This window comes from Copadichromis virginalis, linkage group LG12 (assembly GCF_057382275.1).
Source record: "Copadichromis virginalis isolate Kocher_CV1m ecotype Utaka linkage group LG12, C_Virginalis_male_GT1.1, whole genome shotgun sequence".
Lineage (NCBI taxonomy): Eukaryota > Metazoa > Chordata > Actinopteri > Cichliformes > Cichlidae > Copadichromis > Copadichromis virginalis.
Window position 1 is genome coordinate 1,802,242 of NC_140629.1, and position 15,904 is coordinate 1,818,145.

The 15,904-nt window shown below is 45.0% G+C and overlaps 1 protein-coding gene across 6 annotated transcripts in view; it reads left to right on the forward strand.

The window, feature by feature from the left end:
• Positions 1 to 15,904, forward strand: part of ydjc (YdjC chitooligosaccharide deacetylase homolog) — a 32,139-nt gene that overhangs the window by 5,566 nt on the left and 10,669 nt on the right. For 3 of the 6 annotated variants that reach the window (XM_085474309.1, XM_085474306.1, XM_085474307.1), the window contains one exon: positions 10,035 to 10,210. In XM_085474309.1, coding sequence (XP_085330435.1) covers positions 10,035 to 10,210 — 176 coding nt within the window. Of the gene's footprint in view, positions 1 to 5,961; positions 5,987 to 9,443; positions 9,663 to 10,034; positions 10,211 to 15,904 lie in introns of those variants that run through there. The other 3 variants (XM_085474304.1, XM_085474305.1, XM_085474308.1) reach the window with 2 other exon arrangements.

Sequence of the window (15,904 nt, forward strand, 5' to 3'; positions counted from 1 at the left end):
TGTCCCGATTCGGCTGTGGTCAGGCAGGAAGAGGACCCAAAATGCAGGACGCGCAACACACAGGAATGAACTCAGAAAAACGCTGCTTTAATAACAGAACTAAACTAGACTGGGAAACCAAAACCTAAAACTCCACACCAGGGATCACACAGCATGAGGGAGGACGCGACACTGACACAGAGAAACACAGGGCTTAAATACACTGGGGCATAACGAGGGGAATAAGACACAGGAGGAGAGCACAGCTGGAAGAAATCAGACACGACGAGACCAAAGGGAAGCAAAACTAGAAACACTGACATGAGACACGGACCTTCAAAGTAAAACAGGAAACACACCGGCTGAACTCTAGACACGTAAACTTAGTAGAGACTGGGGAGACAGAACACAGAGACCTGAAGTGTGGGACAGAGTTAACACCGGGAAGCCAAATAACAAAACCTAAGAATTAGAACTCAGGAAGTACTACAGAACTAAGGAGCTAGAAATACTTAGGGCAGAAACCAAAGCACAAGCAGTCATAATTAGGGCTGAACGATTATGGAAAATAATCTAATTGCGATTTTTTTGCCCCAATATTGCGATTGCGATGCGATATGCGATTATTTTTTAAGGTCTTTGTCTTCTGTATTATTAAACAAAGACAAGCAATACATCTTATAGTATGGCCAATACTATATTACATTAATTTTAAACTGTTCTTTCCTGGAAGACAGACCTCTGTTATGATGACATGAGGTGATGCATGAATTGATGACTGACATTTTTATTTAACTTCTTCAATCACAACAGTATATTTGAACATACACAATAGTTTATTTTTAGCTTACAAACATCTGAGCATAAAGTGCTGACAAGGAACCCTGGTGTAAACATTAAAATGAAAGTCAGTACAATGTGCAGATTGCAGAAATATACATAAACAAAATCAGTGGCTTTACCACACTCAGTTTTTCGACATCTGTGAACTACTAGACAGTCATTCAATTAAAAAATAATATTAAATAAATAACACTAATAAATAAAAAATACACACATCTTACTGATCTCTGCAGTCAGTAACATTACACATAAAGTGCAAACATAATAGCAATTGTATAAACACACACACAAACACGCCTTTAAAATTTAAAGGCGTGAAATTGGACGGTCTAGTTCTGATTAGCGTCACCGCTGTCTCGGTGGAGTTTAATAAACTCGGCCGTCTGCTTCTTGCTATCTAAAATATAACCAGACACTGGTGTAAATTCTCGACTGTCTCATACTTCTGTTTAATAAGTTTTCTGTTTGACGTTTAGTCAGCTGTGTGAAAACCAAGGAGGAACCCACCCGGGGGATTAATAAAGTTTTATTTTATCTAATCTAATAACTTTAATCTCAGCCAAACCGATTTACTCACGAACAAACAAAACACTGAAAAAAGCCCAACAATAACATTTTTAGGTTGTCTAAGTGACTTATATATTACGTTTAACCCGAGCAGCGAAACTCCGCGGTGATCTGAAAATGATGTGCCGGGAGTTGTGCCGTTCTCGGCCGCATCAGTAACCCTCGAGCTCCCGGCTAGCTGTCGAGCTGGTGGGTAGCAGACGCCTCTGAAAACGTCGAAGCACTTTTGCAAATATGGGATATCTTGATAAACCGAGCAGATATTTGATGTTTACACAGCTACTTTCTCGCCTGAAAATATGTTAAAAGTTTATTTTGTGACCCAGAAAGATTAGTATGAGTAATTTTAAAACTTAGTAGCGGCCGCCATTGCTGGAAACTGGAGTTTGGCTGGGCCGCGCTATGAATTCTGGGATATGGTGGGCCACGAAGGACACACCCGACCCATCCTTCAAATTCGGGGAAAAGGAGGACGCATTTGTCGGCTACATTCGGAGGAGTCTACGAATTTGGACAGCCTTCGGCGCGTCGCTGTGACGTAATCGGTCTACAAATGCGGCCTCAGGAGGATGCAGCCCATGAATTTGGACATGTCCAGAGTATAATCGCAGCCTTTGCGGTTAGAAAATTGCACTTGATCATGTCGCGATATATCGTTCAGCCCTAGTCATAATCCATGATAAAATAAAACGTAGAAGTACAAAACTCAAAACACTGGCTCACCGACCGGGACCATGACAAAAATATAGTAAAAACTTTTAAAAAGTTGCTTTTTTTGGGAAAAAAAAAAAAAGATTTCAGGGCTGGGCTAAGCCCTGATTTTTTTCACTGTCCTAACAAAGGCCCAGTGTCAGAGAATTACAATCACTGTCTCAGTACAAGAAAGAAAAATAACCATAGCATCAATGTAAAGAATCAGTAAGTTCCAGGGCCATAATAATAATAATAATGGATTGGATTGATATAGCGCTTTTCAAGGCACCCAAAGCGCTTTACAATGCCACTATTCATTCACTCTCACATTCACACACTGGTGGAGGCAGCTACAGTTGTAGCCACAGCTGCCCTGGGGCAGACTGACAGAAGCGAGGCTGCCATATCGCACCATCGGCCCCTCTGGCCAAGACCAGTAGGCAAGTAGGGTAAAGTGTCTTGCCCAGGGACACAACGACCAGGACAGAGAGCCCTGGGATCGAACCGGCGACCTTCCGGTTACAGATGCGATTCCCAACCCCCTGAGCCACGGTCGCCCAAAACACATGTAGACTGGTTGGGCAAATTCCCACGCACCCTCAAGTATCCACGAGAGGGTGAAGAGCTGGTCCAGTGTTCTGCGACCAGGACAAAAACCGCATTATTCCTCTTGTATTCAAGGTTCGACTAACGGATGGACTCTCCTTTCCAGCTCCCTGGCATTTCCAGGGAGGCTGAGGAGTGTGATCCTCCTATAGTTGGAACACACCCTCCAGTCCCCCTTATTAAAGATGGAAACCACCCCCCCCCCGGTCTGCCAATCTAGAGGTACCATCACTGATCAAACAACATTGTAGAGGCGTGTCAACCACACAGCCCTACAACATCCAGAGCCTTCAGGAACTCTGGGTAAACCTCTTCCACCCCAGGGGGCCTACCACCAAGCAGTTCCTTAACTGCCTCAGTGACCTCACCCCCGGGGATAGACGAGCCGTCCCCGGACTTTGCTTTTGTCATGGAAGACAGTGGGATTAAGGAGTATTTTGTTTATTCCTTCCACCGCCTGACAGTGTTCTCAGTCAAAGTCAGCAGTGCTCCACCCGCACTATACACAGTGCAGGTAGAGCACCGCTCTCCCCTCCTGAGTCGTCTGACGGTTTGCCAGAATCTCTTCAAGGCAATCCGAAAGTCTTTTTCCATGGCCTCTCCAAACTCCCCCCGCACCCGAGGTTTTGCTTCACCCACTGCCCGAGCTGCGTTCCACTTGGCCTGTCGGTACCTATCAGCTGCCTCCAAAGTCCCACAGGCTAAAAAGCCCAATAGGACTCCTTCTTCCACCTGGTGGCTCCCTTCACCTCTGGTGTCCACCATGGTCCCCTGTACCCCGGGGTGGAGACAAGCAAACCGTCCCGGTCCCGCAGCAGCAGGGAAGCCCACCATCTTGACCAGATGGCCAGCTATTCCTCCTTGTCCGCTGCCCCAGATGGAGAACAGGGAACAGGGGTGTGAGAAGACCTGATACCTCACTCCGCCCACTCATTTGTGATGTTTTTGCATGCTGTTTTAAAGCTTATTTAAAACGGCAGAGGGGCATGGCACCAACAAGCCTCTGTGGGGACAGCTCCCTCCCAAGAACCCTCAGTGTCTAAGTGCGATTTAAAATTGAGAAGTGGGCACTGGCACGAGAGGTGAGGCTGAATAAACAGACCATCCTCTGGACACAGTTCAGTGTACTCACCCACAAGGCCCTATATGCATTTGTCATGACCGTGTACGTAATGCGAGTGTCTGTGGTGTGGAATAAATTTGAGGCTCAGGCAGCCAGGAGGGGACAGAGGAGGAATACCTCCTACCTGAAGCCAGTTCCCCCGCTGACCCCCATGGGCACCCCCATTCCCCAAATCCACCAAGGGCAGGGGGGCCCAGGCCCATCCACACTGGGGCAGTAGCACCACTGAGCCCCAGAGAGCTCGGGGTGGCCCACCCGACTCCACTACAGGGGAAAAACTACACCCACCCCAACATTCAGTCAATGGACACCCAGGTTCACCCATCCTCCACCTCTGCTAGACCCCCCCACCCACAGAGTGGACTCCCGAAGAGCAGAGACCACCTGCAAAAGATGGTCCCAACCTACCCGTTAGCTAAAGAGGCCCCCACTTCCACTGATTTGCTGAAGTCTGCCAGGGCCAAACCCCCATGCACGGGGGCCTGCATGCACCAACCCACAACCCTGGTGACACCCCAGCTAGGGCTGCTCAATTAATCGAATTTTAATCACGATTACGATCTGGGCTTTCAACGATCATTAAAAATGACTGAGCCGATTATTAGCCCCTCCCTAATTTATCCGCGACACCTTAAAGGCCGGTCCGTGAAAATATTGTCGGGCATAAACCGGTCCGTGGCGCAAAAAAGGTTGGAGACCGCTGATTAAGAGGACCCGAGGGAAGCTCGGAAAGCTAAGCAGAAGTTATTTGGAGAGGAGAGTGACTGCCGTTGGTTGAAAAGAGAGTTTAAAAAAAAAACTTCAGTGGTGTTGCACACTATTTTATATTATTTTTTAAAGTCATTGTTAACCCTTTAAAGCCAGTCAGAGCAGCATGCTCCGTTTTGCGTAACTATTTTTAAATCCCTGTAGAACCTGAACCGCGTAAGCTAGCGCAATAATTTGTTTTGCATATGAAACCGGAGGAGTTGTACTTACATCTGATGCCATCAGCTTGTCCTCGGTCACGGTTTCGTTCCACATATAGCTTTGCAAAAATTGCATAAAAAGCGCTTGCAGGAACAAAAACATAATATTCCAGAAACACGCTTTGCCGTTCCGATCAGCTGTTCGTAACACTTCCCACAGTGAAATGATGCACATGCTGTTTTCTTTGCAAATTTGCATCATAGGATTGTTTTTTGTTTTTCCTGCAGTATATAAAAATTGCTGTATCTCCAAAATAAAACTATGAAGACACTCAAAATAAATTTCCTGTTGTTGTAAACTATTTTTTGCAACTTTATTGTATTTAAAGTTTTGAGGGATAAGCCTCTTAAATTTCTCCAAGTAGAAATATATGTAAACAAAACAAAAGCGATTTTCAATTTTTTTTTGTAGTTTATTGCACTTTTTTGCAATTTATGTAATTACTATGCACTTAATGCATACATATTATTAAAATATGGGCTATAACAGTTGTATTGATGTATAGCAACTTGAAATGCTCCCACAAATGGCACTACAGCATGTAAAAAAATAATATAAGCTCTGGTGGACTTGGTTCTATAGTAGGTCTTAAAGGGTTAAATAAATATCGTCAAATAATCGTGATCTCAATTTCAGTGAAAATAATCGTGATTATCATTTTTGCCATAATCGAGCAGCCCTAACCCCAGCCATGACCCAGAACCCAAACTCCCAGGCCCAGCCAGAATACCTGGTCCGCAAGCCTGTCCCGGACCCGTTCAGGAGCTTCATCCTTGGTCCTTTGAAGCATTTTTAAGATAATACACAGGTTTATCTTTCAAAGCAATTTAGAAATGGACGATTCCAGAGATCTAAACCAGTTTGGTGATGGTTTACTCGGGATTATTGAGAATAAATAACTGATTCTGAAATTTCTACTTAAGTACATTAATGAAGTATTTGTACTTCTGGTAAATGCCACTATTCTCTTAGTGAGTCTTTATTACATACCGTGCTGCAGGGAAAAGCCTGTTCTCACCTTTGAATATATTTTGAATATCAGACGGCTCTTTTTTGCTTCTCATTTGTAAACTCTCTCCAGCCGACACACAAAAACAACAACACAAAGTAGTCACTACAGAGCAAAGTTTGGCCTATTCAGAGGCTGACTGTCTGGCGGATACTCGGTTCTTTTTTACTGCCGTTGTTGAAGTAGACGACAATCAGGTATGTGCAGCTAACTACCATGGAAATAAATGATTAGCTCAGCCCATTCTTCTTTGGTAAATCTCTCAAGCTTCTCTGGCATGGACCTTGCTCTTCAGTTCACCCCATAGATCTTCAGTAGGAGGGCTTTGTGGAGCCCAGACAGTAATGTTCACTTTGGACCTGTAGAGGAAGTTCTTCATCAGGAGTGTCATATGTTTTGGGCTGTTGTCATGTTGGAAGACAAAGCAATGACCTTGACGTAGTTTTGCTGCTGACTTGAGGTTTTCTGTGACATATTTTGATTCCTTCCATCTTGATGAGATTCCCAGTTTGTCAGTCTGTTCCTGTTTAAGGTTCTTGTGATTTTCTTCTTGAGACTACAATTCCCAACTTGGCGAAGTCATTCACTACTGTCTGCTGGGGTCTTTAAACCCATCTCTCAGTAGTTTGTTCAGTACTTTCAGCTCTCTTTGAATTTCTTGATGATCCTTCTCGCTCCAGTTTTTGGCACTTGGAAAAGTTGTGATGACTTCGTATATCCATTTCCCACTTTGTGAAAATCAGCAATCAGTCTGTGTGTGTCAGGGAGCTGATGATATTTACCCACTGAGGGAGTTTTTTTTGTTTTAAATAATTCAGATATTATTTACAAATAGAAATAGAGTAGAACAGAAATATCCTTTGTTGTTCCTCATTGGGGAGATTCATGTGTTCCAGCAGCAAAGACAGACCGATGGAGCATGCAGGGTCACACGAAAGTCCAGAATATAACACACAAAAAAGAAATAAGAGACTGTGCAGTGCAAATTTACAACATAAGAAAATAAATGAATAAATATGTAATTTATGATTAATTTAAAAATAATTTGTGTGTTATACAGAAAAAGAATAAAATTAGAATGTGAAAGTGTTGGAAAAAAACACTTTGACAAAAACTTTCATTGTGGTTTAATACAACCCCCCATCATGCAAGCTGGGACTAACATAAATACCATTGTATTCACTGTAGTTGTAGATACTGAAATCAAACATCTACAATATAGCTAACAATATATAATTGCTATAATACAGGAAGGCAATCATTAAATTATGGTCTACCAATGTGACAAATCTGTTATTAAAGTTAAAGTCTTGAGTAGCAGTAAAGCTGCTGTTGATTATTGTGATTCAATTCAGTTGCGATTCAGGATAAAGACATGCTGTGGAAGCGAGACAGAGATTAATAACAGATATGATTCAGTGCAGAGAGGTCTGTTAATACATAGTGACTGAAGAAGAAAAACTCAATGCATCATGGGAATCCCCGGCAGCCTACGTCTATTGCAGCATAACTAAGGGAGGATTCAGGGTCACCTGGTCCAGCCCTAACTATATGCTTTAGCAAAAAGGAAAGTTTGAAGCCTAATCTTGAAAGTAGAGATAGTGTCTGTCTCCTGAATCCAAACTGGAAGCTGGTTCCACAGAAGAGGGGCCTGAAAACTGAAGGCTCTGCCTCCCATTCTACTTTTAAATACTCTAGGAACAACAAGTAGGCCTGCAGAGCGAGAGCGAAGTGCTCTAATAGGGTGATATGGTACTACAAGGTCATTAAGATAAGATGAGGCCTGATTATTTAAGACCTTGTATGTGAGGAGCAGGATTTTGAATTCTGGATTTAACAGGAAGCCAAAACAGGAGAAATCTGCTCTCTCTTTCTAGTCCCTGTCAGGACTCTTGCTGCAGCATTTTGGATTAGCTGAAGGCTTTTCAGGGAGTTTTTAGGACTTCCTGATAATAATGAATTACAGTCGTCCAGCCTGGAAGTAATAAATGCATGAACTAGTTTTTCAGCGTCACTCTGAGACAGGATATTTCTAACTTTAGAGATGTTGCACAAATGGAAGAAAGCAGTCTTACATATTTGTTTAATATGTGCGTTGAAGGACATGTCCTGGTCAAAATGACTCCAAGGTTCCTCACAGTGTTACTGGAGGCCAAGGTAATGCCATCCAGAGTAAGAATCTGGCCGTGTTTGAGCTTTGGACCAAATGGATTCTGGGATATTGCATTTCGTCATTTCGAGCTGATTGGAGACCAAAACAGCCAATCAGATTTTTTTGCATCCAAGTCTGTGATTGGCTGGTTTTGTGGCACAAATATAACGGTGTAGAGAAAGAGTCGAAAGGCAGAAATGTTGAGAGCGCAAGCGACACATTGTGAAATGCAAAAACTGAGCGAGAGGGGCTGCTGGTGTGTGTGTGTGTGTGTGTGTGTGTGTGTGTGTGTGTGTGTGTGTGTGTGTGTGTGTGTGTGTGGATAACAGCAAACACTGAAATACATTTTTTGCACGCAGGAATGAATTTTGTTCACTCAAATTTAGCTTTTCTTCGCTCAAAATAAATTTCTCCTCAAAATACAACACTTGCACCTGCAAACTTTTTTTACGTGCGTTCAGAATAGTGGCACAAAAATAACGGCATAGATCAGTTGCTATCATCTAACCCCATCTCTAGCATATTCGTCTGTCACACCAACCCCTGCGTGTCTTCTTTCACTGTATGTATAAAGCTTCCCTGTGGTCTTTCCGTCCCTGGCAGCTCCATCTTTAAATCTAATGGTATCTTAGACATTTAGAGCTTGTGTTTGAATGTCTGGATCAGCACTTGAGGGAGTTTCTTTCTCTCTTTCACAGGAGCTTTTTAGTTGCTTCTGCTAATTTAGTTCATGTTCACACTTGCATTCATCCTGAATAACTCTGTGCCCCTTTCATCTTCATCTTTAAACTTTAGTTTTCCCCACTGTGAGAAATCTGGGCGTCACCTTTTATCAGGCTTCAGTTTGGAAAAACATGTTGGTTTTCTTTTACAAACGTAAATACACTGTGTCTCAAAGTGAAATCAAAGTGGTTATACATACCTTTATTTCATTACATCTTGATTATTGTAGTTCATTTGCCTGAGCAGGTCCTCTCTGGATCACTTACCAGTGTTTCAGTACTCTGCTGTCAGGCTTATCACTGGGTCCCCTTAAAGTGGACAGATTATGTCTTCCTGCCTCCTCATAAAGTTTGGGGCTCAGTTTAAAAGTGTGCTGATCATATTGAGACCCCTCCATGATCAGATGCCTCCATGATCAGTGAGCTGCTACATCCGTATGTGCCAGGTAGATCTCTGAGGTCTGCTGATCATTGCTGGCTGTACCACGATCCAGAAGACAGAATGAGACTGCCCTTTGGAGGCTGTGGCCCCCAACTTCTTCTGTTGGACCAAAGATCTGTGGACACTACTGTTACCATTTAAAAAGAAACTTATGACCTACCTGTGCAGACTCTGCTTGTAACTCAGGAATAATGGTAAACATGAACCTGTAGAATATAGTTGGGTTAACAGACATGGGGGCTAAGATTAACAGGGGTGTTGTGGGTGTTTTTTCAAACCTGATCTAAATAGTAAACACAACTTAGATGTTTGTTAAGGTGTTACTGTTTGGTTTCTAGGTGGCTCCTGTGTTTGCCCAGGTAGATCAGATAATTTTACACTGTAAAAAGCAGCAGCTCGTCTGGCTCATCATGCTCTGTACTTACCTGCACGGACTGAAGCTGTTCATATTAGAATGCAGCCCAAACTGAAGCTCCAGAGGCACCGAGAGACAGAGCGCAGTAACTCAGCAAAGATTTCCCAGCACTTCATTGATTATGAGCGGGCAGCTGCATCGGGCAAGTATATCACCACAAAGGGCTAATATAGACTAACTTTGCAGTTTTATGTGTTTTTAATAGTCCAGCTGGCGATGTAGAGCAATCTTAAAATGTGCACAGAAACTTAAATCAGACCATCATCTAGTTTAGAAACTGGTGTATTGACAGATATGTGCTTCTGTTTGCTGACGTACTGCTCTTTCATGTTCTATAGCAGCAATGAAAGGCACTGTTGAAAACCACAAATGTCTTTCTTATCAATAAACCGTGTGACGTGGAACAGTCGGAGGATCCAGAGTCCATGTTCACTGATAATGGACAACCTGGTCATTATTAGCCATGGACACCATAATGATGAATGTTAATCTGTCCCCTGTGTGTCGCCAACAGAGACCAGCAATAATGCCACAGCCCAGAATGATGCTGGTGGTGACAGGAGATGATTTTGGCTACTGTCCCAGGAGGAACCAGGGGATTGTGGATTGCTTCCAGGCTGGAGGCATCTCCAATGTCTCGTTGCTGGTTAATGGCTCGGCTGCAAAACAGGCGGCAGATCTGGCTAAAAGGTAGCGTAGCCTTACACTGTATATGTAAAATCTAACACACTGCAAAAATACCATTTACAGTACATAATGTAATGTCTAGGAGACCAGAAATCTTTCACTTTTTCCTGCTAGTCCTGGCAGTTTCTGAAGACTTGCTTTGTTTTCCACGTCTTTTCGTTTTGTAACTCTGGTATTATTTTTTTTCTTTCATTTTCCTTTGCACTACACACTGCACCGGCTCTCTCTCATATATCTCTTTAAGCTCTGCTGCCAGAAAGACACACAAAGAAATTCTTTACCACCTATTTTAACTTTTTGGGCTTTTTTTTCTCTTTTCTCTTTAGCTTTTCTCATGCTTTTTATATATTTATTTATATTTTTACTGCTTTATTTAAGTGTTTTGTTTTGCCACTTTTATATTATTAGTGCTTCGGCTACATGTAAGCTATTTTGTTATGGATTGTGTTTAATGTTTCGGGTGCTGTAACACAATATTTTCCCAGTTTCAGGGATAAATAAAGTAGAGTTAGAGCCATACTTTTTTTCCTTCCTCTTTACATGACCACAGTGAATTTCAAAGCAAACAGTGAAGTAAGACTTTCAGCTTTAGAGACGTTATCGACCATCTCTTCCTTCTGTAATTATTGGAAACGTAAGATCTTTGCCCAATAAGATGGATGAGCTCATGTCGCTAACCTGGTCACAGAGGGAGTACCAGCAATGTAGCATCATGATGCTAACGGAGTCGTGGCTAACATCGCTAACTCCGGACACAAGCGTGACACTACCGGGATTCCAGCTGCTGCGAGCGGACAGGACCAGAGACAGCGGTAAGAGGAAAGGAGGGGGACTGGCAGTTTTTGTGAACGACAGATGGTGTAACCCTGGGCACATCACTGTAAAAGAGCAACTCTGCAGCAGAGACATTGAGCTGTTAGCCGTTAGCATGCGTCCGTACTACCTGCCCCGGGAGTTCTCGCATGTTATCGCGATAACAGCGTATGTCCCCCCCTCGGCCAACGCGGATGCAGCCTGTGACTCTCTCCACTCTGTGGTCAGCAGACTGCAAACACAATCACCGAGAGCCCTTCTCATAATATCAGGGGACTTCAATCATGCCTCACTGGACTCCACACTGCCCACCTTCACCCAGTATGTGACCTGCCCAACCAGAGACAATAAAACACTGGACTTACTGTATGCCAATGCTGAAGAGGCATACAGTTCATCACCTCTCCCTCCCCTGGGCAGATCTGATCACAACCTGGTGCACCTTGTCCCTGTGTATGAGCCCTTAGTGCGCAGGGAGCCACCAGCCACCCGCACAGTGCAGAGATGGTCAGAGGAGAGCGAGGAGGCTCTTAAGGATTGTTTTGAGTCGACTGTGTGGGAGGTGATTTGTGATGACCATGGTGAGGACATCGACAGCCTTACTACATGCATTACTGACTATATAAACTTCTGTGTGGATAACACTGTACCTACCAGGACTGTACGGTGTTTCTCCAACAACAAACCTTGGATTACCCCAGAAATTAAAACCGTCCTCAAGCAGAAGAGGAGGGCCTTCAAATCCAGAGACAAAGAGGAGTTGAAAAGGGTGCAGAGAGAGTTGAGGGGACTGATAAGGAATGGGAAGGACAGCTACAGGCAGAAGATGGAGAACCAGCTTCAACAAAACAACGTTGGTGAAGTCTGGAGAGGCCTCAGAACCATCTCAGGCCACAAAGAGCAGAACTCTCTGCCTGGGAGGGATGTGAGATGGGCAAATGAACTGAATCATTTCTTCAACAGATTTGATTCAGCCATGAGGCAGTCTGCAACATCGGCTGCAGACTCACCCACCCCCACTGCTGCTGCTCCACCTCAGACACTTCACACCTCCTCTATTCACCCTGCTCACTCCCCCCCACCCCCAACAACAGCATCCAATACACACTCAACACAAGGCTCCAGCCTGTCTCTCTCAACCACCCAGGTTAGGAGGGAACTGAGGAGGATTAATGGCAAGAAGGCAGCGGGTCCAGATGGCATCAGCTCGAGGGTCGTCAGGTCCTGCGCGGACCAACTGTGTGGGGTGATGGAGCACCTCTTCAACCTGAGCCTGAGGTTGGGAAGAGTCCCACAGCTCTGGAAAACCTCCTGTGTTGTACCAGTGCCAAAGACTTCACGCCCCAAGGACCTCAACAGCTACAGGCCGGTGGCTCTGACATCCCACCTGATGAAGACCCTGGAGCGGTTGGTCCTGGCTCAGCTTCGGCGCCTAATAAGCTCATCACTGGACCCACTTCAGTTTGCCTACCAGCCTGGCATTGGAGCGGATGATGCCGTCATTCACCTCCTACATCGTTCCCTCGCTCACCTGGAGACCGCTGGAAGCACTGTGAGAATCATGTTCTTTGATTTCTCCAGTGCCTTCAACACCATTCTTCCCTCGGTTCTAAAGGACAAGCTGGTGAACTCTGGAGTGGACCATCACCTCACTACCTGGATCCTGGACTACCTCACCGACCGACCACAGTATGTGAGGACTCAGGGCTGTGTGTCGGACAGGGTCGTCTGCAGTACGGGGGCCCCACAGGGAACGGTTCTGGCTCCGTTCCTCTTCACCATCTACACTGCAGACTTCTCCCACAACTCCACCCAGTGCTTCCTGCAGAAGTTCTCTGATGACTCTGCAATAGTCGGCCTCATCACTGATGGGGACGACAAGGAGTACAGAGGTCTGACCCAAGACTTTGTGGACTGGTGCCAGCTGAACTACCTCCAGATCAACGCCAGTAAAACCAAGGAACTGGTGGTAGACTTCCGCAGGCACAAGCATTCTCCACTGCAACCACTGAACATCCAAGGTATGGACATTGAGGCTGTGGACAGCTACAGGTACCTTGGTGTTCATCTGAACAACAAACTGGACTGGACTCATAACTCAGACGCCCTCTACAGGAAAGGGCAGAGCAGGCTGTACCTGCTGCGGAGACTCAGGTCGTTTGGAGTGGAGGGCCCACTCCTAAAGACCTTCTATGACTCTGTGGTGGCTTCTGCTATCTTTTATGGCGTGGTCTGCTGGGGCGGCAGCATCTCTGCTGGGGACAGGAAGAGACTGAACAGGGTGATCCGAAGGGCCAGTTCTGTTCTAGGATGCCCTCTGGACCCAGTGGAGGTGGTGAGTGACAGGAGAACGGCGGCTAAGCTGTCATCCCTGATGGACAACATCTCCCACCCCATGCAGCAGACTGTGACAGCACTGAGCAGCTCCTTCAGTGGGAGACTGCGGCACCCACGGTGTGGGACGGAGAGATTTCGCAGGTCTTTCCTCCCCACTGCTGTCAGACTCCATAATAAAGACTTTAACTGATCAAGCACACACATCCATACATATGCAATAATACTAAGTGCAATAATCCTTTCTGTCATCGTTGTATTTTTACTCAGTTGTATATAGTATTTGTATTTGTATTCTATTTTTATCTTATTGTATATTTATTTTATTTTATTCTACTGTATATAGTATTTTATTTTATTCTATTCTGTACAGTTGTGTACTGTATTTATTCTTATTGTATTCTAATTTTTGCCTCATAACTTTTGCACTGTCCACTTCCTGCTGTGACAAAACAAATTTCCCACGTGTGGGACTAATAAAGGTTATCTTATCTTTAATTCAAGAGGTTTAAAAAGTTGTGCCGTCAGCATTAATCTTGTTAAAATGACGTTAACGCCATAACCGTTAACAAGCTAAGCACGCTAACGTGTTAGCGCCATGCAGCCCCTGCACGGGGCGATCCGTGTTAACTCGCTAACGGAGATTTGCCCCGTTAATGCGGTTATGGCGTTAACGTCATTTTAACGAGATTAACGCTGATCTTAGATGTTGTTCCCGGGATCTGCTGGAGCCACTCGCCTAGCTTGGGAGTCACCGCACCTAGTGCTCCGATTACCACGGGGACCACCGTTACCTTCACCCTCCACATCCTCTCGAGCTCTTCTCTGAGCCCTTGGTATTTCTCCAGCTTCTCGTGTTCCTTCTTCCTGATATTGCTGTCATTCGGAACCGCTACATCGATCACTACGGCCGTCTTCTTCTGTTTGTCTACCACCACTATGTCCGGTTGGTTAGCCACCACCATTTTGTCCGTCTGTATCTGGAAGTCCCACAGGATCTTAGCTCGGTCATTCTCCACCACCCTTGGGGGCATCTCCCATTTTGACCTCGGGACCTCCAGGCCGTACTCCCACAGATGTTCCTGTACACTATGCCGGCCACTTGGTTATGGCGTTCCATGTATGTCCTGCCTGCTAGCATCTTGCACCCTGCTGTTATGTGCTGGATTGTCTCATCTTTACACAGCCTGCACCTGGGGTCTTGCCTGGTGTGATAGACCCCAGCCTCTATGGATCTTGTGCTCAGAGCTTGTTCTTGTGCTGCCATGATTAGTGCCTCTGTGCTGTCTTTCAGTCCAGCTTTGTCCAGCCACTGGTAGGAGTTCTGGATGTCATCCTGGGCCTGTCCTTCCATAATGGTTCTTCTTCTTGCTTGATGTCAGTGGCTTCTATCTCCTCCTTTGGCCAGCTTATCATCCCAGCGGGGTACCTGATTAGCGGCAGGATATAGGTGTTGATAGCCCGGATCTTGTTCTTACCGTTCAGCTGACTCCTCTGGCCTTGCCTGACTTTTCCAGGTGTTTGGCGGTTGCAAGTTTCTTAGCGGCCTGTTTGTGGTTCCCATTTCCCTTTGGCATTCATAGGAACTTGTAGCTGTTCTCCGGGTCTGCAATGTTGCCTTCTGGTAGTTTGATCCCCTCAGTTCTGAACCTTTCCTCTGTGTGTTATCATCCGACTACACTTCTACAGTTCGAATGATATTCCAATAAGACAATATAGAAAGAAAATAAGATAATAAGAAAAATAAGATAACTTTAGGATGAGCCAAATTTAGAATCTGGTATAGTCTTTAAAAGAAGGAAGCACCTCGGTCAGGTCATCTTCTAATTAGAAGGTTGGTGGTTTGATCTCCGGCTGCTCTAGTGTCCATGTCAAATATCCCAAAGCAAGATACTAACCCCAAGTTGCTCTCTGACGAATCCATTGCTGCATGTGTGTGTGAATGTTGGTTAGTAAATGGACTGGTTCTGATATAGCACTTTTCTACTCTGAGCAGTCAGAGCACTTTACTTAGTAAGCACTTACATAAAAAATAGAAGTGCTTGTCTGAGTGGGTGGATGAGGCAAGTTGTGTAAAGTCCTTTGAGTACAGTAGAAAAGCAAAGAACTAAATAACTAAAGGGAATGATTGCAGAATCCTTATCTTGGTTAATAAACAACTCTTTTTCAGTACCTACTCAAGTTAAAGTGGTGGGGTGTGGCTCGTGGCTCAGCTACAGGCGAGGGGTGTGGTTGACCAGAACAGCTGATCTCCATGATGGAGATCAGCTGCCTGCAGCTTGGCGTATGGAAAGGGCCTTGCATAATATGCAAACCAAAAGCTACAACCTGGTCCCAGGAAAGGGGAGGCTTGGCTGGCAGAGCTCATAGTGATGGAGGGGCCTCAGGCAGGCACAGCGGAGTTGGTCTGTTGCCACCGACTGATCAGCCTCGACATTACAGTGACACTGATGTTGGACCACCCGTTGTAATGGCCAAGATTCGGTGGAGCGGACACAACTGATGGAACAAGTAAGCGGCTCTGGGACCCAACACCCTTCTCCCTCTATT